Genomic DNA, 25,466 nt, shown 5'->3' with positions numbered 1-25,466 from the left:
CTAATAAGGGGCAGGATGCTCCGGTCCACCAGCCACATGTTTCCCCATTGCAACCACCAGGAAACCCGTGGGTGTGGGTGCTCTGCTGGCAGGAGGAGTGAACTGCAACGACCGGAGAATTTTGGCCAAGATTCTTTAGCCTCCTTTGGTTTTTTTTTTGTCTCCCTTTACATCAGCCCTCTTCTGAAGATGGTGCTTTGTGTGGGGTTATTGGCAAACCCCAAACTGTCTCCCAATGATCTACCATCAATCTGACACGAGTCATAGAGAGGATTCAAATATTAGGCTTTAATAAGCTAGATGTGAGCCCTGCAGTGGTCGTACAAGGAAAGGCCGACTGCCGCATGGTACGAGCTTTTATAACCATCCTCTCGGCCAATCGGCAGGGAGTCACATGACTAGCCACAGCCAATTGGCAGAGAGGCACATGACTTGCCTGGGCCAATGGGCAGCGGGACTGCTGTACCAATGGCAGCTTGGTTCTAAGGTAATGTGATCTCCCTAGCCATACTACCACACCCAAATGGCCATTCTTTGCGTGTGAGTCGTGCTTCTGGACCACCAAGGCCATCATTGCTGAACTTGATCCTATCCTCACTGGGGGTTGTGATGTTTTACCGCAGTCCTTTTAGGTGAAAATATCATATCCGATTTGCTTACTTATGGCACAAGCAATATTGAAATCCAGGTGCCCAATACATTTTAAGTTTATGTCCTTCCTACATCTGTCAACACAAAGGAATTCCTTTTCTATTACTCAGAGGTAAAAGGCCCCTTTTTTCTGAAATCTTCCAATTAAAAAGCCCGGGTATGTTGTCACTCTCTCAGCAGTAATGAGTGACATGCCAATTGAAAAGGCGACTAGCAATCTCTCCAAAGCACTAAATGGTTGATTTCAATGCATTAGTGTGGCAGTGGGAAGCATTTGCTTTGAAATGTGCTTGTGGAGGAGAGGTGATTATAGCGCCAGAGACCAAACAACGGAGGAGCACTTATCTATTAGATGTTTCCTTTCAATGTAAAATTGGCATTACTTTCATCATAACTTAATCCACATTTCCTCCACAGCTTTGCTTCAAACCCATGGGGCGAGTTTCAGAGAGGTGACTGCAACTTATAGTAAGGTGACCTTGTGTGCATCTACGGTTATTTCCATTCTGCGTTTGTTAAGTTGTGATTGAATTTCACCTCCAATAGCAAGGAAAAGCCCGTGTAGGCTCGGAATACAAAAGCAAAATCTGACTGTGGTGGAAACAGTGATGGTCTACAGCAAGGTCCCTCAGGTGCTATTAAAAAAAACATGGAGCAGATAGTATTCCACCATTGCAGCTAATGGTGCAACATCATTTATACATTATAGTGTTCCTACCAGCAATATTGCTGAACTATCAAAGCAGCAATCAGTGCATTTTTACTGTAGATATGCATTGACTGTATCGATACTCACCAATGCGATTTGAGTTGTATGGTTAGTTAACGATGGCAAATGCAATTGGAACATAAGGCAGACTTAGACCACGGAGCCACACATAAACCCCCCACCCCCGATCAGCCACGTGCCCGAGCATCTGACTGTGCGGATCTGTCCCCCGGCTGTCTATAAGGACCCTCCAGTGTCTGATACCCCGCACCCCCCCACCAGGGCGGCCGCGGACTGAGTCTGCAGCCGCCACGTCAGCATCCGACCGGCAATACCAGGTTAGTTCCACGCCGTCAGGAATTCGGCTGATCGGGAGCAGAGGATCGCTGGGCTGGCCACTGTCAATACGTTCTCAGCCACGCGGAGTACTCCGCGATCATGCCGATTCTCGGGTCCCAGAAAATCGCCGGGCCTGATTTTGGCGTGAAATTGGATTCTCTGCTCCTGCGCCGAACACGATTTTGGTGCAGGGCTGCGGGGATCCAGCCCAATGTGTGGGACTCTTGGTGAACAGGAATTGGGGTTTCAGTTACTGGCAGGGCTGCGGAGATCCAGCCTAATGTGTGGGACTGTTGGTGAACAGGAATTGGGGTTTCAGTTACTGGCAGGGCTGCGGAGATCCAGCCCAATGTGTGGGACTCTTGGTGAACAGGAATTGGGGTTTCAGTTACTGGCAGGGCTGCGGAGATCCAGCCCAATGTGTGGGACTGTTAGTGAACAGGAATTGGGGTTTCAGTTACTGGCAGGGCTGCGGAGATCCAGCCCAATGTGTGGGACTGTTGGTGAACAGGAATTGGGGTTTCAGTTACTGGCAGGGCTGCGGAGATCCAGCCCAATGTCAGGGACTGTTGGTGAACAGGAATTGGGGTTTCAGTTACTGGCAGGGCTGCGGAGATCCAGCCCAATGTGTGGGACTGTTGGTGAACAGGAATTGGGGTTTCAGTTACTGGTGAAACACTCTAATGACAGAGGCTGTTCTGCCAAAAAGGGACTGTCCAGGTTGCCTCTTCCTTTCCTCGTTCTTCTCCTTCGGCTGCCTCCTCCTTTTCCTCCTCCGCTGCTCACTGCAAAGCTGGTGGCAAGGCCTGCGCCCTCATGTTGGTGAGGTTGTGAAGAATGTCAACACACTACCATGGACGCCTGCCCTGCCGAGTATTGCATGGATCCTCCGGGGCAATCCAGACAGCAGAAATGTTGTGTCAGCACGTTAGTGGTCTGCTCTGTCACATTTCATATGGCTGCATAGATCTCAGTACATGCATGCTGCGCCCATGCGCCTGGAATGCACACCAGAGTCACCAATCATGTCGTCAACAAACAGGCCTTGTTGGCCAGAACCAACTCTGGAGGCCCTGACCTGTATGAATCACTATCTATGACAGCTGAACATCGAGGGAGCCCTTTCGGTTCCAGTTTGTGGCAGAATTTTACCTGTGCAATTATTGTCCCCCTACACCACGGGTTGGGGTGTTGGGGGGGGGCTGTATTCCTGGCGAGTTTGCACACTCATTTCATTTGCTTACAACAAAGAATGACATGTAGTTGGCTCTCTTTGAACGGTGAGTCTCAGTGACTTCCCTTCAGTAACGGTGGACAGCAAACTGCGAGATTTTGAAAATGCCTTTAGCTCCAACGTGGAAGAAGTCAGGTGCTTGAAAGTTCATCGCCACAGTCACCTTGACAGCTGCTGATAGTACTGTCTTTTCCCTGCTCCGCCGTTATAGTTGGGGCTGCAGCAGCTGGCATTCTTCAGTCAGGACATCCTTACAGAAGCCGTCGTTGCTCATTGAGATTCAGCTAGTGAATTGTTCCCCGAACGCTCTCGGTAAATATGGTCTCCTGCTAACAGCTGTTCTCCTCCACCCCTTCAGCAGCTTGTTTAGGTCCACCTGGGCACTGTTCATTCTCCGAGTCATGCTTTATGCTGAGGGAAACACCTATTAGTGTAACCTCGCCTGGGAGCAATCGTGCAGACACCTTGAAAAAAAGAGCTTTAGCATCTGCCACACTAATCCTTGGAGACCTTTGCAACTCGAAGTGACAATAGGAAACACCAAATGCTGGTAGGGTCACAGCAACAGCCAGAAGAAATCAATGAGCAACTAACATGTAAGTAATCAACTTGCACCAGTGGAGATTTCCTGCTGCTGAAGGCATGGGCAGCTGTTTGAGGTTGAGAAAGGGCATTAGTCAGAGGGTTGAGCTGCCCGGGGCAAAATCAGTGCTTTGTAATGACTGAGGCTGTGATGTGCCTGTTCTGCATGCTTCCAATGGACAGTCACTGCGTACGATAATGCCAAATTGATATGGCGGCAGGCACAATCATGCCTCATGTCCATAGGCTGGATTCTCCGATCGGAGAATCGCCGAGGGGGGGGGGCATGAATCCCATGACACCGCTCCGATGCCGGGCCGCCGATTCTACAGCAACCGGAGAATTGGCGCCGGCAGAGCCGGCGCAGCACCGGTCACGTGTGGTCCTACCCGGCGGAACCTCAGCATTCTGGCTGTGGGGGCCATCCTGGTGGGGGGGGAGGGGAGATCCGACTCCGGAGGGGGGGGGGGGGGGGGGGGGGCCTCCACGTTGGCCAGGCCCAACCGATCGGGGCCAACCGATCGGCAGGCGGGCTAATTGCGGGGCCGGGGCCTATGTTCCTCCACGCTGAGCCCCTGTAGGGCTCCATCATATTGTCCGGGGGCCGGCGCGGAGACTGCAACCCACGCGCATGCGCGGCCCGTGCCGGCCGTGACGCGCATGGGCGGACCCACACCACCCGTGCTGGAGCTGTGTGAGATGATCTGGTGCCATGTTGGCCCCCTGTGCGGCGCAGGGTCGGTGCTCCTAGGGGCCAGATGACACTGTTGTAAAATGCTCCGCCGTTTACGACGGTGTCAACAATTAGCCCCATTATCGGAGAGTCCCGCCACATTTCTGAACTCTTAAGAACTTATAGTGGCCCAGAAAACAGGGGCTAATAAGCTCAATTTCTCTTCCTTACTGTGTACATGGTTGAATAACACATTGACTGATACATTTATTCATTGGTAAATATTGACTTTGTTGAAATATTTGTCTGGATACATTAACTGTGGGTGCGATTTAACGGAAAATGTTCTAAGTGTCGTTTCGGGCGTGATTGGTCAGGCAGTTTCCGACGGCAATGTTGCCGAGACCGTGGCCCGTATTTTACGGCACTTTGTGCCGTAGAAAATGAGCCTCCAAGAGCTTCACGCCATTACTGGCTCCGTCGCCATCTGATTCGCCGGACACGCGCCTCAGCAGCTCCCCTCTACAAGTGCTCTCCACAACTCACTCCCAGTCAGCACACAGGCATGACACCACACAGACCAGCTCCCCGCTTTGGCAATGCCGACATGGCCAGGCTTCTGGAACCTGTGGATGCGAGACAGGACATCCTGTTCCCACGATGGGGTGGGAGGACAAGCAGCAGGCCTGCTAATTCCACCTGGGAGGCAGTGGCAGCAGCCATCGATTCGGGCAGCAAGGACTGCCGCACAGCGCAGGAAGAAAACCAAAGGTGTCCACCGGGCCACAGGGGTAAGTTAAAACTGGCCCCCTGGCATCAGTTCTGTCTGACACCCCCCCGAACGTTAACATCCCCCGACCCCACCACGTCAGCGGCTGGCACCGTACCGCCCTCACATCCAGTCACAAAACTTGTGCTGCAGCACAACTGGTACCAACCAGCGCAAACCCTCCATGTCCAGGTGCAGTGCCCAAACATATCACCCGCCACAGACCCCCTCTGATGCACCAAGTGCGTGGCTCACAATTCCCTCTCTTTGCCCCCCCCCCCCGCTGGAGAAGTTAGCCCAAAATAAACGTGAAAGGCCCCAGATGGGCAACGTAGTTTCAGATATCAGAGTCCTGACCCCTTAGGGCCCTGAAGATTCTGGGTATGACCGAGAGGAGAGCAGTCACTGAACCACTGCCCCTTCACCCAGATGCCCTGCCTCAAATGAGTTGTACATGTCAAACAACATTATCCCTCCCTCTCACTGACCACGAGCGGGATTCTCTCATCCGTGGCCGGGCCGGAGAATCGCCGGGTCTGGCGCAAATCGCGCAACGCCGCCCCGACGCCGGTCCGCCGGAGAATCCCGCCCCTCATGTCCATTCCATCGCAGGATCTTCTGATGGGGCCGGGCCATCCAGGCTCGCCCCTTCCACATCACCCAAGAGAACAGCTCCAAGGAGAGCTCTGGGGAGACCAACATCAAAGTGTCACAGCTGCCACCCCCACCTTCCACAGAGACACACACCTCGGTGGGTGACCTTAGCGGACAGGTTTCTGGGGCATAACCTGGTGAGCACCGCACAGTTGCTCATGCACATCAGGTGGCAGGAACATCCAAGGTAGAATCCTGCAGCCCGGGCACCTTGGTCGGCTTGGTCCAGATCAAAGGTGATACAGTCAGCTGCCCGGGTATACAGGGCATCCCTGACTTCACGGATGTACTTGTAGGCTGTAGATGGACAAGTTCCCACTCGAGCCCCGCACTGAATGATCCAGTGGCAAACAGATTCAGGGCTACGGTGACCGTAATGGCCACTGGGAGCAGGACGTCCTCCTCCTCCACGGGGTGCCAATTCTGCGAGGACGTAGCACAGGTGCTGAACTGTCTCTTTGTTGAGACAGAGTCTCCTGCGGCACAAGCTGTCTGTCATCTCCTTGAACGACCAAAGCGCCTGTACACCTTGGGCCATCACCGGGGTCCCCCTTTGGGTCCATCCTCGTCCTGATGGGTGGCTGGGTCTTTAGGATGTGCAACAGCCCTCTGCACCTGGGGGTGCCGCCTCCAACCTGCGTCAATGCTGCTGCCATCTTCTCCACCATCTGGCCCCCTGGGCTCCTACCAGCACCTTGAGTGCTTCTGCTACGATCGACAGCACCATCTATTGTGGTATCTGTAAGGTATTGGAGACTGACAATCAGTTAGGGATTTGGCCCTGGGACCCTCAAATCCTCCAAGCCTCTCCCATCCTTACTTATCCCGCCGCCATCCACCGAGTCAGTTGTGATGGAACATCTCACTCTGCACACTAAGCCCCGGCAACAGCAGGAGCCTCTAGATCACATTAGGGAGACCGTGCTCACGTGCACTCCCCTGATCCACACACTCACCCTCTGGTTACAGGGATATCCCCAGTGCTGAAGCCCAGCTCCTGTGTGTATCTATGGTGCTGATGCCTCCAGGGTTGAGGCCAAGTGTCCAGGCCTCACAGTTTGATTGGAATGCTTGGCAATAATAGTCGTCTGAGACATGGCACGTGTACCCCTTGAGAATGCACTTGGGAGCTGTAAAGTGCTCACAAAACTAACAATGCTAATTCCTTTTCGCAATAGCCTTCAGTTATGAAGCTGGAGGCTGCTCACAGTCAAAGGGAGTTAAAGTGACCTGCAGCAAATAGCCAAGAGCTGGGCCCCAACCTGGAAGTGTTTAGTAGGACAGACAGACAGCAGCTATAGTTGCCCCTATTATGGTTATACACAGTATTGGAGGATAGCTTGTAGGCCCAACAGACACTGAGCCCCTCACCGCCCCCCCCCCCCCCCGCCGTTGCCCAGGGGTGACCTCCGACCTGTGACCCCCCCCCCAACCCCCTGACCAGGCCAGTCATCCCCTGGGGTCCCCCCCTAAAGACTAGGGCAGCAGCTTCCGTGCCCTTAGGCTACATGCTCGGAAATGGAAATGGCTACTCACCTCCTCAGTTCCCCATGGCAGCCATTGCACCAGCTTCACGTTTTTAAAACAGGAGTCCTAAATGACCCCTGCGTGATCTCTCGCTGGGGAGCTGGTTAATTCTCAGGCGGCTGTTACATTGGACTCCCATGTCGCTAAGGAGATGGAGAATGAGATGGAGATTGTTCTTAATTAGTATCAAGGATCCTCTTGCCACATTTGGCCGAGATTTGGAACCCGCCACCGGGATCAGACCGGTTAGATAGTGAACCGTTTCTCGCCCGATGCGGATCCTGATTTTGGCCTTTCCCGCTACTTATCCGGTGCACCCAGATCGGTGCCATGCGCAACGCCAGGGTTAAGTCACGCCCTATATTACAATCATAGAATCATAGAATTTACAGTGCAGAAGGAGGCCATTCGGGCCATCGAGTCTGCATCGGCCCTTGGAAGAGCGCCCATGTAAACCCACACCTCCACCCCATCCCTGTAAGCACAGGATATTTAACGGAAATAAAATAAATTTCAGCAATTCAGCAGAATTCTGGTAGCCTGTGGAATATGGATAACCAGGAGAATTCAAAAACAATCAGGAATCTTGAACATTATGGAAAGTTTATTCCACGGTCATTAGGAGAAGTTTTGCAAAGCACAAATATAATGGGGAGTTTATTGTCAGAATGTATTGCATAATGATGAGAATGTAACCTGAATTGTTATGATAATTCTCCACGTAGCGGTTTTTGAGTGAGAACCCATAGTTAGTAGCAATAGGCCTTAGAAGTGAAGGAATAGTTCAAATTAAAGTATTGAGATAATCTGTTTTGAAATTTAGCTTGAAGAAGGATTTGTGTTCAGCAGTATTTTCTCTTGCCCAGGGTTTGCGAGTTATCATTCATCAAAAGCCATCGTTATATTTTTCCCATTTAATTGTGCAATTTGTTTTCTTTATGTGTAATGGAATAGTTTTCTTTTGATAACCAGCAGTCCACTTGAGCTTTATGTTTAATTGTGTTTAGGAAATTCTGGCAATAAAAGTAGGATAAATGTTTCAGTCAGACTAAGTGGGGGCCTCACGGTAGCATGGTGGTTAGCATCAATGCTTCACAGCTCCAAGGTCCCAGGTTCGATTCCCGGCTGGGTCACTGTCTGTGTGGAGTCTGCACGTCCTCCCCGAGTGTGCGTGGGTTTCCTCCGGGTGCTCCGGTTTCCTCCCACAGTCCAAAGATGTGCGGGTTAGGTGGATTGGCCATGCTAAATTGCCCGTAGTGTAAGGTTAATGGGGGGATTGTTGGGTTACGGGTATACGGGTTACGTGGGTTTAAGTAGGGTGATCATTGCTCAGCACAACATCGAGGGCCGAAGGGCCTGTTCTGTGCTGTACTGTTCTAATTCTAACACAACGATAATGTTGATGTAACCTTTCCCCATTAACCCATTACTTGGACATGGTCAACAGGTCCGACACAGGATCATTTTATTTCAGCAAATCTAATTGGCGCTTATTCTCAACTGGTAGGTGTCCCACAATTCAGACAATTTTGAAACAGAGGCACTGTGTTGGATGGCAGTGCCCTGTATTAAATACACGCATTTGTATTGCCACAGCCTGACTGTTAAGGTCCAAATAGTCAGGCATGTCTTGTAAAAAGAGCACAGGCTCCCATAAGAGGGGAGGTGCCTCTGGGCATGTAACTGTTACTTATTGATACACCTGATTCATTTATCCAGTGGTTAGCACTGTTACTCCACAGCACCAGGGTCCCAGGTTCGATTCTCAGCTTGGGTTACTGTCTGTGTGGAGTCTGAACATTCTCCCCGTGTCTGCATGGGTTTCCTCCATGTGCTCCGGTTTCCTCCCACAAGTCTCAAAAGACACTGTTAGATCATTTGGACATTCTGAATTCTGCCTCTGTGTACCCGAACAAGCGGCAGAGTGTGGCGACTGGGGGATTTTCACAGTAACTTCAATGCAGTGTTAATGCAAGCCTACTTGTGATAATGATAAAGATAATTTTTAGATTTATTTTATTGATTGAGGTTTGGATTTAAATCATCAGTAATGACAATAAGTATTCTCTTTATTTCTTCTAAAGGGTCTTAAGCCAATGGACCACAATGGGCTTGCTGATCCATACGTCAAATTACATTTGCTCCCTGGAGCCAGTAAGGTAGGTTTATCCATTAAAATTTCAATTGTTAAAGGTGAAAGAATGAAGATCCCTCCAATCCATTATCATCATGTGAGTCATACTTAATGATTTCCAAATCTAATCGATGTTGTTGGTGAAAAACTGCCTTGTTTGTTGATGGTAAGCACTCTTACAAAATAGTTGGAGTATTCTCAGAAGGCACGCACTGCACAAGGTTACCTGCAGAAGGGAAGTAATTGGGACTAAACTGGTAATTTAACACAGAGGTTATCGGATGGCTCGTGTGGAGTGTATCACTTAATTGAACTCTGTTCTCGCACGACAGTTGCAGCTCTGAGAACAGTGGTGTTTTGGGCAGTCTCGCTAGAATTCCGATCTCCCAGCTAGGACAGAGCTCTGCAGAAACCTGGGTACACCTGTGACATGCTTTTCCCCCAGCAACTCAAATGCTTAGAGTGCAAGTTGCAGTGTCCATACCCTTTTATGCATTTTAATTTAACATCAGGTAGGTCTTGAAGTCCAGAAGGTTTGCAGGATCAACTGAAGACATTTTAAAAGTTGAATTTACACCATATCAGAGTTGCACACCATGGAGTGTCAAACTGAAGCGTTTTGAGCCCTCCTCCTCCAGGGAGTTTCACTCCACTTCTATCTGAAGTCATGACTTTGAATTTATACGACACATTTAGCATCATTGCAAAGTAAATGTCATGCCAGCGTGAAACTGAAGTTGTATGCCGTATTTTTCTGATAACTGGCACTGAGGCAACATAACTACCACAAGACATATTGGACAATTATGGGCTGGGCACCCAGGATTTTCTGATGTGCAATGGTGCTGGGCAAAAAAATAAATTTTTATGGTGCTGGGCAAAAAATTAAATGTCAATGGCATAGACTGAGAAGATGTAGCCTGTTGTGTAAACAATTCTATACCTGATCCCTGAATGTTTGATGGTGATTCTGGAGATCAGATTGTAAGTATCTCATTCTCTACGAATGATATCATTCACTCCTACTACAAAATTGATGATAATGTTGCAATATTATTCTTCCGCGTTTGTTGAAGGTTTCTTAGGATATTTTGAATGCTTGGCAAAAATATCGTGGGCGCGATTCTCCGCAAATGCGGCGAGTCGTAAAGGCTGCCGTGAAACTGACCATGTTTCAAGGCAGCCTCCGCGCTCCCTCCCAGGACTCGATTCTCCCCCCCGGGCGGGGCTAGCAGCGGGGCCCTGTGAAGCACGGCATCGCGGGCTTAGCGACCGTCGCTAAGTCCACGCGCCAAGCGTCACGCTGGCTGACGCGCACGATGACGTCAGCCGCGCATGCGGGGGTTGGACGGCTCCAACCCACGCATGCGCGGATGACGTCATCATGCAGGCGCGTCAAACCCGCGCATGCGTGGGCCATCATGCCCCTCAGCCGCCCCGCGGACTGATCCTGCGGGGTGGCGGAAGAACAAATAGTGTGCAGGTATCGGACCCGCTGCCTGTGATCGGTGCCCACCGATTGCAGGCCCCCATGCCACCCTTGGCACGGCCATGGTGCGGCCATGCCAATCGGTGCCATGGTTGTCCGGGACGGCACTTTGCGGCCGTTTTCACGAACGGTGAGAGCAGGTGTGATTGCGTTCGTGAAAACGGCCATAAAGGCCTGGGAACTCGGCCCATCGGGAGAATAGTGGGAGGGCGTGAAAATTGTCGGCAAGGCCCTCCCGCTATTCTCCGACCCGTCGTGGGCAGCGGAGAATCACGCCCCACATTAATAGAGATAGATACCAGCAGCCTATTAAAGTGAGTTTGTACCTTGACATTTTCTGAAATATGTTGTGTGGTCATCTGCCATTATTATCATTGACTTTATTAAACTCAATATACTGGACCACGTGTACATTAAAGTTTGACTACTTAATATACTTTCAAATTACTGCATTTGGGCTTGCTATTATTGTTATTATTACCAGTAAACTCCTTTTATCTATATCCTATTGATTTAAATCTAACGTCATTATAATTCACACCGAGAATGAATGCACAGTCATGTGCAATGGAGCTGTACTTGTATGTTAAAAGTCACGCTTTTTTTACTTTTGTTCATACCGGAACTGAAGGAAGCAATTCATCTATGTATTTACATTAAATCTTCTTTTAAGAGAATTGTATCCCTATTGTAGATAAGTGTGGCTGATTTTCTCACACACCACAGGGATGGCAGACATTTATCAGAGGTTTATAATTAAGCTAAGATTTCCAACATGTGTACCAATCAGAAAGGAACACTGTGTTGCAGGCATTGTGCCTGCCTGCCTGAGTAGCTGACAAGGAAATCCCAACAAATCTCCTCAAGTCAGGTCTCATTTCATTTCAGACCGAGTTTACAGTGTGTAATTCACCAGATTGCTGCAATTAGAGGGCAACATGCCTGCCACTGCTTTAAAGTGTACAGTAGCTTTCAGTGGAGTGCCATTTTCTACCACTCGCTCAGCCTTCCTCATTGCGAGGATGGACCAGCAGCCTTGTTGGAGCACAGGATTTCTTGATGTTGCAACAAAAGTGTCACAAGAAGAGGTTTTGCACAAACTACACTGTTTTGGCTCTCCAAAGTGTGGCGCTAACAATTATAGTCAAAGACGAGAGACAAGTTCAATCAAGGCTTCATTGCTGTGTGATGCTATTCCTCCGGCTGCAACTGAAGACTAGAGTCTGAGTGACTCACACGCATATTTATACACAAGCTCCCTGTGGGCGGAGCTAGAGAGCAGGGGCTTACCGGAGGAACCTGTATTACAAGTACAGCCATACATTCCCCTACTGCAAGTATGCATATCTACAGTGGTTATCACCACAGCCACCCCCTGTAAAAAAATGAGTCCGGCGGGGGTGACGTATAACTATGTTACAAAGGATGAAATATTTACAACAGGGTCCAAACAAAGAAAACCAAGAGTCCATCCGGTTAGCAGGTTACAGGTTGAGCCGAACCAGCGGTCGAATGTTCCGCTGTGATCGGCGTAGCTGTGGTGGCGACGTCGGTGCAGGTGCTGGTGGTGTTGGTGCTGGCTGCTGGTGGGATGACTCCGAGAGCGAGCCGAAATCTTCTGTGTCCTCCAGTGTGGGCAGGGGGATGAGGGATGGACCTGGTGGAGATGAATAGGGGGGAGCTGGGGATAAAGAGGGTGGCGCGGGGGGAAAAAGGGGCGTGGGCGTGGGATCGGCACCTGAGGGAGCCAGGTCTCGGAGCGAGACTGTGTCGTGGCGGCCGTCGGGGAACTCCACGTAGGCATACTGAGGGTTGGCGTGGAGAAGGCGTACTTTGTCCACCAGGGGTTCCGCCTTGTGGTGCCGGACATGCCTGCGGAGAAGGACTGGGCCCGGAGTCGTGAGCCACGTCGGGAGTGACACCCCGGATGTAGACTTCCTAGGGAAGGCAAAAACACGTTCATGGGGTGTACTGTTAGTTGCGGTGCACAGTAGTGACCGAATGGAATGGAGCGTGTCAGGGAGGACCTGCTGCCAGCGAGCGGCTGGGAGGTTCCTGGACCGTAGGGCCAGCTGGATGGCCCTCCATACCGTCCCGTTTTCCCTCTCTACCTGCCCGTTTCCCCGGGGGTTGTAGCTGGTCGTCCAGCTGGAGGCGATACCCCTGCTGAGCAGGAAATGACGCAGCTCATCACTCATGAATGAGGATCCCCTGTCACTGTGGATGTAGTCGGGGAAACTGAACAGGGCGAAAATGGAATCCAGGGCCTTGATGACGGTGGCAGACGTCATATCTGGGCATGGGATGGCGAAGAGGAACCTAGAAAATTCATCGACCACACTAAGGATGTAGGTGTTGCGGTCGGTGGAGGGGAGGGGCCCTTTGAAGTCCACGCGGAGGCGTTCAAAGGGGAGGGACGATTTCACCAGGTGCGCGCGAGCGGTAGAAGTGCGGCTTGCACTCGGCACAGACCTGGCAGTCTCTGGTGACTGTCCGTACTTCCTCGACAGAGTAGGGAAGATTGCGGGCTTTGATTAGATGGTACAAGCGAGTGACCCCCGGATGGCAAAGGCTCTCGTGCAAGGCACGGAGCTGGTTCACTTGTGCGCTGGTGTCTGGGGGCTCGTTGAGCTTGCCAGGGCGATACAAGATCTCGTAGTTAAAGGTGGAGAGCTCGATTCTCCACTGCAAGATTTTGTCATTCTTGATCTTGCCCCGCTGCGTGTTGTTGAACATGAAGGCTACCGACCGTTGGTCAGTGAGGAGAGTGAATCACCTGCCGGCCAGGTAATGCCTCCAATGCCGCACCGCTTCAACGATTGCCTGGGCCTCCTTTTCAACAGAGGAATGTTGAATTTCGGAGGCGTGGAGGGTGCGTGAAAAGAATGCCACGGGTCTGCCTGCCTGATTCAGCGTGGCGGCAAGTGCGACATCTGAAGCGTCGCTTTCTACTTGGAAAGGCAGTGTCTCGTCTACTGCGTGCATCCCGGCCTTGGCTATGTCAGATCGAATGCGGACGAAGGCCTGTTGTGCCTCGGCCGAGAGGGGAAAATGTGTGGACTGGATATGTGGGCGGGCCTTGTCCGCGTATTGCGGGACCCACTGGGTGTAATAAGAAAAGAACCCAAGGCAGCGTTTGAGGGCCTTGGGGCAGTGGGGGAGTGGAAGCTCCATGAGGGGGCGCATGCGGTCGGGGTCGGGCCCCAGTAGTTTTGGACTACGTAGCCGAGGATGGCTAAGCGGTCTGTGCGGAACACGCACTTCTCCTTGTTGTACGTGAGATTAAGTAGAGATGCGGTGTGGAGGAATTTAGAAAGGTTGGCGTCATGGTCCTGCTGGTCATGGCCGCAGATGGTGACATTGTCGAGGTACGGGAAGGTGGCCTGCAGTCCGTACCAGTCAACCATTCGGTCCATTTCTCGTTGAAATACCGAGACTCCATTCGTGACGCCGAAGGGGACCCTAAGAAATTGGTACAGACGACCGTCTGCCTCGAAGGCAGTGTAGGGACGGTCCGATTTACGGATGGGGAGCTGGTGGTAGGTGGATTTCAGGTCAATAATAGAGAAGACCCGGTACTGTGCAATCTGATTGACCATATCAGAAATGCGAGGGAGGGGGTACGCGTCGAGCTGCGTGTACCGGTTGATGGTCTGGCTGTAGTCCACGACCATTCTGTGCTTCTCCCCGGTCTTAACCACCACCACCTGGGCTTTCCAAGAGCTGTTGCTGGCCTCAATGATACCCTCCCGAAGCAGCCGCTGGACTTTGGACCTGATGAAGGCCTTGTCCTGGGTGCTGTACCGTCTGCTCCTGGTGGCGACGGGCTTGCAATCTGTGGTCAGATTGGCAAAGAGTGAGGGAGGCTCGACCTTGAGGGTCGTGAGGTGTCGGCGGACAAAATGGCGGCGCCCATGGAGCGCATGTTGTGGGGTCGGGACAAAATGGCGGCACCCATGGAACGCACATGGCAGTGGGGGATGAAGATGGTGGCGCCCATGGAGCGCACGTGGCAGGGGGCGGCGAAAGATGGTGGCACCCACGGATTGCACGTGGGGTCGGGGGAAATGGATGGCAGGGCCCATTGTGCGATCGGCTGAGGCGAGTGGGGGGAACGGGTGCGCGATAGCGGCAACCGTCCGGGACTGACACACCGTTGCAAAGTGGCCTTTCTTGCCACAAGTTTTGCAGGTTGCGGTGCGGACCTGGCAGCGTTGGCGGGGGTGCTTCTGCCTACCGCAGAAGTAACAGTGGGGACCCCCAGGGAGTGCGGTGCGGCGAGCAGCGCTGGCGTAGTGCGTGGGGGAGGCTACTGGGGGGGCCAGTTGTGGGGTCCGCGAAGGGTAGGACGTGTGAGCCTGGGGGGCCGTTTGCGGGGTCCACGAGGGGTAGGACGGGTGGGCCGAGCGGCTAGCGGAGTAAGTTCGCGCACTACGGGAGGCGGCCGTCATGGAAAGCACCAGAGTCTTTGTGGCCGCAAGGTCGAGGGCGGCCCCTTCCAGCAGTCGTTGCCGGATGGGGTCCGATGCAATGCCTGTAACAAAGGCATCGCGCATGAGTAAGTCAGAGTGTTCCGTGGCTGTGAGGGCCCGGCAGTCGCAGTCTCGTACCAGAGGTATAAGGGCCCTCAGGAAGTCCTCAATCGACTCACCCGGCTGCTGGATGCGAGTAGAGAGTTGATGCCTCGCAAACAGGGTGTTCGTCTACCGTGCATAGTTCTCCTTGAGCAGTTCCATAGCTCTGGTGTAGTTAGGCGCATCTCGAATTAGCGGAAAGACACTGGAACTAAGCCTCGAGTACAGGAGTTGCTTTTTCTGAGCCTCCGTCGGGGGAGGGTCCGCTGAAGAGATGTAGGCCTCGAAAACTGCAAGCCAGTGAACAAAGTCTTTCCTGGCATGAAGCAACTGCCGTTCCAGCTGCAGACTGTCAGGCTTGATTCTGATGTCCATGGTGTACGGAAAATCACACAGCAATAAATTGTGGCGCTAACAATTATAGTCAAATATGAGAGACAAGTTCAATCGAGGCTTTATTGCTGTGTGATGCTATTCCTCCGGCTGCAACTGAAGACTAGAGTCTGAGTGACTCACATGCATATTTATACACAAGCTCCCTGTGGGCAGAGCTAGCCGGCAGGGGCTTACCGGAGGAACCTGTATTACAGGTACAGCCATACATCTCCCTACTGCAAGTACACATCACTACATTGGTTATCACCACACAAAGCATTCTGTTCCTTGGGAATGGAATCCGGCATGGGGAGTTGGGGCTGATATAAATGAGGTTGGCATCAGCCTCTGGTGGGTTTTCTGACTTGTCATGGTGGGCACCAGTGGAAGATCCAATTGTCAATTCACCCATCAAGGGGTCAGTGCACTCAAAGAGGCCTTGACATGGAACAAAGAGGCCATAACATGGAACAAAGTGGCAGAGTAGGGAAGGACCTTTGCTAAATTCAAGGATAGTATTGTAGTGATCTGCTCACCTGCTGATATGTAAGTGATTAACATCTGTATTACAGCGTTAGATAGCAGATCTATGTATATAAATTGCACTCAGAGGCGATTCCCGCCTCTTTGTATCAGAAGTGACTTGAGAGCAGAGTATTAGAGATATAGCTCAGTTGGCACGTGTAGTTAACATTATTTATACTTCTTATTTACATAATCATCAGTTATAGTTGTAGAACAGTGAACAAACTCATAGATATTTATATTCGTTATTCAATAAATGTTATTTGCTTAACTTGAAGACTGGTAGTTTTACTGAACCACAACCAGTCAGACCATTCTGGAAGTAAGCAAAAGAGTAACAAGATACTACTATCGCATAATATAACAAGTATTATCCTTATTTTAGTTTTTGACATACATAGTGCTCTGAGGTGCACACTTCCGTACAACACCATGTCACACCAATCTTATTAGCTCTAAAAACTTTCGGGTGTTGGCACCATTTCTGGGTCCCATCCTGCATGGGTCAGAGGTGAGTGAGAGTGTGAATCTTATGGGAGCGGCCATCTTTGCGCTCACCATCTATTAAGGACTGTGGGTGGCTTCCTGAGTTGGGAGCACAAATCACTCACCTTGAGGCAGCTAACCCCCATGTGTGAGACCAGTGGGATCTGAGGATCAGATTGATGAAGTGGCAAGGAGGCTCTGCAGCCTCCATTAGGTTTGGTATGGAGCAGCACCAGGGCATCTACACTATTATCTCCAGTGAAAGATACCCTAAGCTCAAATGAATGTTATAAGAGCTCCCTTCTGTAGCAGCAGCAGTAAGACCGGACCAGGTGGATGAATCTACTTGGATACCTTGGTCAAATCAAGTCAATAGTCAGATGTAGTCTATGCAAATTTCTAAAATGTATCAATAAGGTGACACACAAAAGATTAACATACAAGCCAAGGCCTTATAGAGTTGGAGATAATATATTAGCATAGATGTAAAGGATTGATTAACAGACAAGAAGCAGAGAGTAGGGAAACGGCATTTTCAAGTTGGTAGGCAGTGAATAATGGAATGCCGTAAGGATCAGTGCCGAGCCTCAGCTATTTGGGGCTGATTTTGCACAGGGCTAAATCGCTGGCTTTGAATGCGGACCAAGGCAGGCCAGCAGCACGGTTCAATTCCCGTACCAGCCTCCCCGAACAGGCGGCGAAATGTAGCGACTAGGGGCTTTCCACAGTAACTTCATTTGAAGCCTACTTGTGACAAGAAGCGATTTTCATTTCATTTCATTTCATTTAGACTATTATTAATAACTTAAATGAATGAACTGAAAGTACAGGCAGTTCAGAACAGAAAGTACAGGCAGTTACTGAAAGTTCGGGCAGCACGGTAACATTGTGGATAGCACAATCGCTTCACAGCTCCAGGGTCCCAGGTTCGATTCCGCCTTGGGTCACTGTCTGTGCGGAGTCTGCACATCCTCCCCGTGTGTGCGTGGGTTTCCTCCGGGTTCTCCGGTTTCCTCCCACAGTCCAAAGATGTACAGGTTAGCTGGATTGGCCGTGATAAATTGCTATTAGTGTCCAAAATTGCCCTTAGTGTTGGGTGGGGTTACTGGGTTATGGGGATGGGGTGGAGTTGTTGACCTTGGGTAGGGTGCTCTTGCCAAGAGCCGGTGCAGACTCGATGGGCTGAATGGCCTCCTTCTGCACTGTAAATCCTATGATCCTATGATTCTAATATATCCACGTTTGCTGATTATACAAATCTAGGTTGGAATGTAAGCAGTGAGGGGGGACACAAAGAGGCTGCAAAGAGATACAGACAGGTAAAATGAGTGGGCAGCAAGGTAGCTGGAGGAATACAATATGGGGAACTGTAAGAATGGGAGATGATCTCATTGAAACAAGGAGCTAGATTCTCCGCAGCCCCGCACCAAATTCGCGTTTGGCGTGGAGGCGGAGAATCCGATTTTACGCCGAAATCGGGCCTGGTGCCAATCCGGTGTTTCTCCGGGCTCCAAAAATTGGTGCATTCGCATAGTACTCTGCGCGGCTGGGGGGCCATTGCCAGAGGCCCGCCCAGCGATCCTCTGATCTCGGCCAGCTGAGTTCCCGACGGCATGGAACTAACATGATATGGCTGGTCGGGTCGCTCGCGTGGCAGCTGCAGACTCAGTCTACTGCTGCTCTGGTGGGGGCGGGCGGATTAGGCACCGGGGAGGTGGGGGGGGGGGGGTTTATGGGTGGCCAGGGGAGAGATCGGGTTGGATGGATCCTCGTGTGTGCCGCCGATCGGCAGGGGGGGCGGCTACATGGCTACATCTTCCAGATTCCCCCGTGGTCTGAGTCCGCCATGGCGCTCGGTGCGGCCATTGGAGGCCGCCGCCCTGCGCATGCACGGACTCAAAACCAGGGGTGGGATTCTCCGACTCCCCCGCGCTGGGGGGATCTGGCCCCGGGGGGTGCCCCCACGGTGGCCTGGACCCCGTTCGGGGCCCACCGATCCGCGGGCGGGCCTGTTTTGAAGGGCCCTCTTCCCCTCCGCACCGGCTGTTGTCAACCTCCGCCATAGCCGGTGTAGAGAATAACCCCCCTGTGCGTGCGCTGGGATGACGCCAGCACACGCTGGCGCTCCCACGCATGCGCCAACACGTGCCGACCGGCGGAGGCCGTTCAGCACCAGTTGGCGTGGTGCCAAGCCTTTCCACGTCGGCTGGAGCGGTGCCAACCCCTCTGGAGCCAGCCTAGCCCATGAAGGTGCAGAGGATTCCGCACCTTCTGGGCGGCCCAACGCTGGAGTGGTTCACGCCACTCCTTGGCACCGGTACGGCCTGCCCCGCCAGGTAGGGGAGAATCCCGCCCGGGAGTACAACGCCAGCGTTTTTACGCCGAGGACATAGCCACGTTTTGGGAGAATCCAGCCCAAGGTTTTATGGAGAATGACAGTGTAGATAGTGAGAGGTTGCTTCCCCGATCTGGTGAATCAAGAACGGGGGCAACGTTTTAGAAAAGAAAAACAGAATGTTTTTCAAAAGGTGTGGAACCTCAGACCAATGGTATCTGGAGAGGCTTGGGTGCACTTTCACAAAGAACACAACGTTAGCATGCAAATGACATATTGGCCTTTATTACAACAGGGGGTGGGTTTCAGCCTATCAATAAGGAAGTCTTGCAACAATTGTTGAGAGGCTTTGTTGAGAGAGTACTGGAGTACTATGTGCAGATTTGGCTCTCCCATCAAAGGAAAGATATAATTGCGTTGAAGGTGGTATAGTAAAGGTTCACTGGATTATTTACTGTGATAAGAGGTTGAGTAAATTAAATCTATACTCTTTGAAGTAGAAGCATGATCACATGGAAACATGGAGTTTTGTGGAGCATGACAGTGCAGATGGAGATTATTTCCCCTTTCTGGTCAATCAAAAATGGGGTACAGTTATAGGCTAACGGTCAACCATTTAAAGCAGAGAATAGGAGACATTTTGCCACTCAGAGCACTGTGAATCTTTAGAATTCTCTAACCTGAGGGTTATGGATGCTCAGTTGTTATGGATATATGAGAATGAGATCGATCAACCTTTGGCCTCTCAGGGAATCAAGAGGGAGTGGGTGGGCAAGTGTTGAGGTAGAAGATTAACCATGATAGTAATGAATGGCCCATGGGGCTGCATGACCTATTCCCGCTTCGATTATTTTATGTTCTTGACATGGTTCAAAATATCAGACAATCCCTGCCACTAAAAAAATGACTGCATTTAAAACGGGCAGTCACTTGATATTGGTTAAAAAGAGATAGCCGCTGTACATTTGTGTCAACATCATTTCAACGTTCCAGAGTATAGAATCTTAAGTGCTCTATTTATTTTCCGCAAAAACGATTGTAATCATTAGTCCAGTTAGCCAGCCACCAGTCTTGCTCTAATCATTGTCACAATATTCAACCACATTCAAACAGGAATGTTAGCTACTTAGCGATGATTTTGCTTACTTCTTCAGTCAGTATTAAAGCAATGGAGCTGCATGAACAGGTCCCGCTTGAAATTAATGTCAATGAAAAGGTTAGCATGCACAAAATGCAAAGCCATCAAGATCATGACTATAAATTATTTCCAGCATAGGAATGGACCATTCAGCCCAACAGGTACATGCTGTGCTCCTTCATAAACCCCCTCCTAAACGTCTTCATCTAACCCCACAGACATATCCGTCCATTCCCTTCTTCCTCATGTACCTACCTAGCTTTCCCCCTAAATGCATTGAAGTTAGTCCTTTTAACTATTGCTTCTTGTAGCAAGACCGACATTTTTACCCTTCTCTGAGGAAAAACATTTTTCCTGAATTCCCTGTTGGATTTGTTCGTGACTGTTTTTTTTAAATTTATGGCCCCTAGTTCCCATCTCAACCGCAAATGCAAAGATTTCTCAAAGTCTAACTTGTCAAACTTGTTCATAAGTTGAAAGGCCTCCAATAAGTTATTCCTCTGTCTTTTCTTCACAAACAAGAGGCCCACGCCTGTTCACACATTCCTAACCAGTATAACCTCTCAATTCTGATATCAATTTAGGAATTTTTTTTGCGCTTTCTCTAGTGCCTCCATATACTGCTTATGATATGGATATCAGGGCAATTCACAGTTCTCTGAGTGTGGTCTTACTATTCTATGAGATTAATGATCAATATGATACAAAATTAGGACCAGTAGCCAAATTACTGCATGAGCTAATGATGCTAAAATGGTTGTTTAATATAATTGTTTTCACTTTTGTTTGGACAACTACTCCAGAAAATAGCCAGCCACGTACATGATTCAATTTAGTAGCTTTTATAAATGATATCCATTTTTTGTAGCAGTCTCTGAAGTAATGTTACGTTTGACTCATAGGGCACATTTGTTTGATGAATGTAACATTCTTTAGTTGAGGCATGTCTTTTGGAAATCAGTCAAACCTACATTAAAAATAGGAAAGGCATAACCCGGGGCATATTAATTATGACCTGAAGTATAGAGTGAAATGTGCAGATTGGCTTGACATTTTACACATAATTGTTGGCTCAACCTCTGTTGTTGTCACATGACATTCTTCCTGTTCTTTCATTTGAAATTGTTATAAATGTACGCGTTGGAACTTTTGTACCTCTTGACTGAATGACAGTAATGCTCATCAAAAGGTTTTTCAAACGTTAAACTGGTAATTGCACATTACGGGAAGATCCTTATTGCATGCATGTGCCCACTATAAATGGTGGGGATGGTATTTCAATTAATGTCTGGATTTTCATTTAATTGAGAGGGAGCTAATAGCCATCTGTATCATATTGGAAAATTAACACTTCCCTCCCCCACATCACTGGCCCTGCTCATAACAACAATCATGCACGATGCTACGACATCCTGGGCTTGTGCGTGGTCAATTTCAGCAGACCCCTTTGTCATAATATCCACTCATGTATGTAATGAGATGCAGACAGGCAGTTATTGACACATAGAACATAGAACAGTACAGCACAGAACAGGCCCTTCGGCCCTCGATGTTGTGCCGAGAAATGATCACCCTACTCAAACCCACATATCCACCCTATACCGTAACACAGTCAGAGTCCATGAGCTAGCAAGTGCAAACACCATACGGTAGCTAGTAAATCTGGTCAGGCTACTACAAGGTCACCAGTTAGATCAGTATAGTGTCGACCCACAGCTGAATATGTATAGCAGTTCTATAGTTGAATAAAACAGTGCTGGATCTTCTCCAGTGTTAGACGTCTGTTTCTAACTTCCCTGCATCGAGTGCAGTCCATATCGAACCAACCTGCCTCACACATCACCCTTCACCCAGAGTTGCAACACAATTGAATTGACCAATAAATCTTAAAAAAATATACAAAGCCGGATTCTCCGTCCCGCCGTACCCGTTTCCAGCAGCAGGACCCTCCGTCGCGTCAACCGGCCATTGTGGGAAATCCGCGGGTGTGAGTGCGCTGCCGGTGAAACGGAGGATCACGCCAACGGCGAATCCAGCTCAAAGTCTTTGACCCTTGGCTGCCCGATAATTACAGTCACCGGGTTTGTAAGTTTAAACACAATTACTTTTTATTTATATCAGCAACTCCAATTAAATATGCAGCAAATGCAACTGAACAAAGAGAACAGAGAAAAGTACAGCACAGGAACAGACCCTTCGGCCTTCCAAGCCTGCGCCGACCATGCTGTCCGTCTAAACTAAAATCTTCTACACTTCTGAGGTCCATATCCCTCTAATCCCATCCTATTCATTTATTTGTCAAGATGCCCCTTAAATGTCACTATCGTACCTGCTTCTATACGCACACACATGGCAAACAAACAGAGTTGGGGGGGGGGGGGGAACAGGGTTACAATAATAAGGATGAAAGTCAAAAGGTAAGAGTCTTTGTGTCAGGTGGTTGTTTCTAGCACCTTTCTCCTCTTCAAACTTTGCTTTAAGTTCGAGGTTTTCAGTGTAGATTCATTCATAGCTCTCCAGTTTCAGAAATGCATCAACTCACAGCATTTCTGTAGAGAGAAGCGAGGGGGCAGATCTTTGCCCCTAAGTGTCCAGGTCTCACCTCTGCTTTCTTCAGGTCCTTGGAGATCATTCCACTCAGGCAGGATCCAATCACCACCTGTTACCAGGCAGATTGCAGCCTTTTGGCCAATTCATTGGTCACCCACCAACCAATTGAACCGAATCCCACCCCATCTCTTGGGTGCCACAAAGTCTGGGTCTTCCTGTCCAAAGCTAGCAGCACCATATACTCTGCTGCAACTTCTTGAATTCCTCATTCTCCCTGCTGCCTGACTTAAAGATGCATGTCCATTAAGCATCCATGGATCAAAAATGACGGCAAAAGAAAAGGCGGGGGAAATAAGTTAATCATTGGGAAGGGCTCTGACAACAGACACATGCACACAGGGAAGCTGGTGGTGTAGTAGTATGCTCAATGAATAGTAATTCAGAGACCCAGGTAGATGGTGGAATTCAAATTCAATAAAAAAATCTGGAACTAAAAATGTAATTATGACCATGAAACCATTGTCATTTGTCGTAAAAACCCATGTGTTCACTAATATCCTTCAGGGGAGGGAATCTGCCGTCCTTACCTGGTCTGGCCCATACGTGACTCCAGATCCAGAGCAATGTGACTAACTCTTAACTACCCCCTCAAGGGCAATTAGGTCTGGGTAATAAATGCTGGCCCAGCCTGCGATATCCGCATCCCATGAACAGATTTTTAAAAACACGATTACTTTATTATTTTAGGAAATACGTCATCAACATCAACTGTATGAACTCTCGGGTTTATAATGATTTACTTGCGGGGGTGGGGGTGTGTCGCAGGGGTGGGGGGGGGGGGGGGGTTCCGTCCCCTGTTTTCAGTGGCCCGGAATGGTGGTGGGGGCAGTGAAGTGAGGGGATTTGCCCACCCAGTTGTCCCCGCCAATGATGGAACGGGGTTCCCACCATGCAATGATGGGAACTCCGTTATAATATTAACATATATTTAGCGAGCCTCCCCATTGTATCACTCCCCATGAAGCAAATCCCACCCCCAGTAAGATATGGGGCCTCAGCGGGGAACACCCCGACTAGGCCGCTCTTCGCCCCGTTTCCTGCACTGAGGAGCTCCCCTGGCCAGAACTCCTTAGTGCAGCGAGAGATCAGGACGCCATTTCAAATGCCGTCCCGATCTCTCGAACCCCCAGGCGACTCCCAAACCCCAACTCATATAAAGAGGTCCCAGGCTGCTCTGCACCCTCCCCCACACCCGCACAGTGCACCCCCACCCCCGGCCTGATCACTGACACACACAAAATGCCAGCTTGGCACCATGGCAGTGCCAGCCTCGCACCCTGGGAGTGCCCCTGCCAGGCTGACACCCAGGTGGCAGTGCCAGGGTGCCAGGTTGCCCATGTGGCACCAACAGTGCCAGGGTATCACCCTGCCCAGAGGACAAGCACCTTGGGGTCTCCGATCCCCTGTGAGACCCCCACAAGTGCCGATCCATCTGGTCCTGTTTGTGGAGACCAAAACTGAATGCAATCGCTTGAGGTCTCCAAGGCAAAAGGGATAGAAGTTGCGCCTTGGTTAGATCTTGGGAATGCTAATCTCACTCTAATATGCAGATTAGCTAAAGTTATCCCACCCACAATGGGCGTGCTTCACATAACAACGTCTTTGCAAGATCTGCTTTTGGGTGGAGAGTGGCCAGTAGATTGTGCCCATTGTGTTGGGTGGCAATGTGGTTAGCACTATTGCCTCACAGTGCCAGGGACCTGGGTTCGATTCCGGCCTTGGGTGACTGTCTGTGCACAGTTTCTACATTTTCCCCATGTCTGCGGGGATTTCCTCCAGATGCTCCAGTTTCCTCCCACACCCCTAAGATGCGCAGGTTAGGTGGATTGGCCATGCTAAAATTGCTCTTCATGTTGAAAGATCGGCAGGTTAGGTGCGGTTACAGGGATAGGGCACAGGGGTGAGCCGAGGTAGGATGGTCTTTCAGAGGATCGGTGAGGACTCGATGGGCCGCATGGCCTCCTTCTGTACTGTAAGAATTCTATGGATTGTATGGATGTAAATGGTGAATATCTTACAATCTTGGTGAGAACTGTTTACTACTGGCACCTATGCTACTATGGAACAAATAATGTACCTGATGTGTGGTATGCTGGCAGCATTATCATAGAATCATAGAATTTACAGTGCAGAAGGAGGCTATTCAGCCCATCAAGTATGCACCGGCCCTCAGACAAAGCATCCTATTTAAGCCCACACCTCCACCTTATCCCCATAACCCAGTAACCCCATCTGATCTTTTGGATGCTAATTTAGCATGATCAATCCACCTAACCTGCACATCTTTGGACTGTGGGAGGAAACCGGAGCACCCGGAGGATCCCCACGCAAACACGGGGAGAACGTGCAAACTCCACACAGGCAGTCACCACAGGCCGCAATCGGACCTGGGGCCCTGGAGCTGTGAGGCAACAGCGCTGACCACTGTGCCACCATGCCGCCCTGATAAGCTACAATAAAAACTATTTCAGTGATTAACATCAGGGATATTTGATAGGCTAAAATTGGAGGGGTGCAGCTATCTAGGAGGATTGTAGGACTGGAGGATATTACAGGGACAAGGAGGAATGAGGCCATGGAGGGAGTTGAAAACAAGGATGAAAATTCTAAAATTAATGTACTGCTTAACGGAGAGTCGCTGTTGGACAGCGAGGAGAGGGGT

At 50.1% G+C, this 25,466-nt stretch overlaps 1 protein-coding gene across 2 annotated transcripts in view; it reads left to right on the top strand.

The window, feature by feature from the left end:
• Positions 1-25,466, top strand: part of doc2b (double C2-like domains, beta) — a 420,460-nt gene that overhangs the window by 141,834 nt on the left and 253,160 nt on the right. For both annotated transcript variants that reach the window (XM_038814143.1, XM_038814142.1), the window contains one exon: positions 9,223-9,297. In XM_038814143.1, coding sequence (XP_038670071.1) covers positions 9,223-9,297 — 75 coding nt within the window. The remainder of the gene's footprint in view (positions 1-9,222; positions 9,298-25,466) is intronic.

This window comes from Scyliorhinus canicula, chromosome 12 (genome assembly GCF_902713615.1).
Source record: "Scyliorhinus canicula chromosome 12, sScyCan1.1, whole genome shotgun sequence".
In the NCBI taxonomy this organism is placed as follows: domain Eukaryota; kingdom Metazoa; phylum Chordata; class Chondrichthyes; order Carcharhiniformes; family Scyliorhinidae; genus Scyliorhinus; species Scyliorhinus canicula.
Note: the sequence above shows the minus strand (reverse complement) of the source record. Positions and strands in the feature narration are given on the sequence as shown.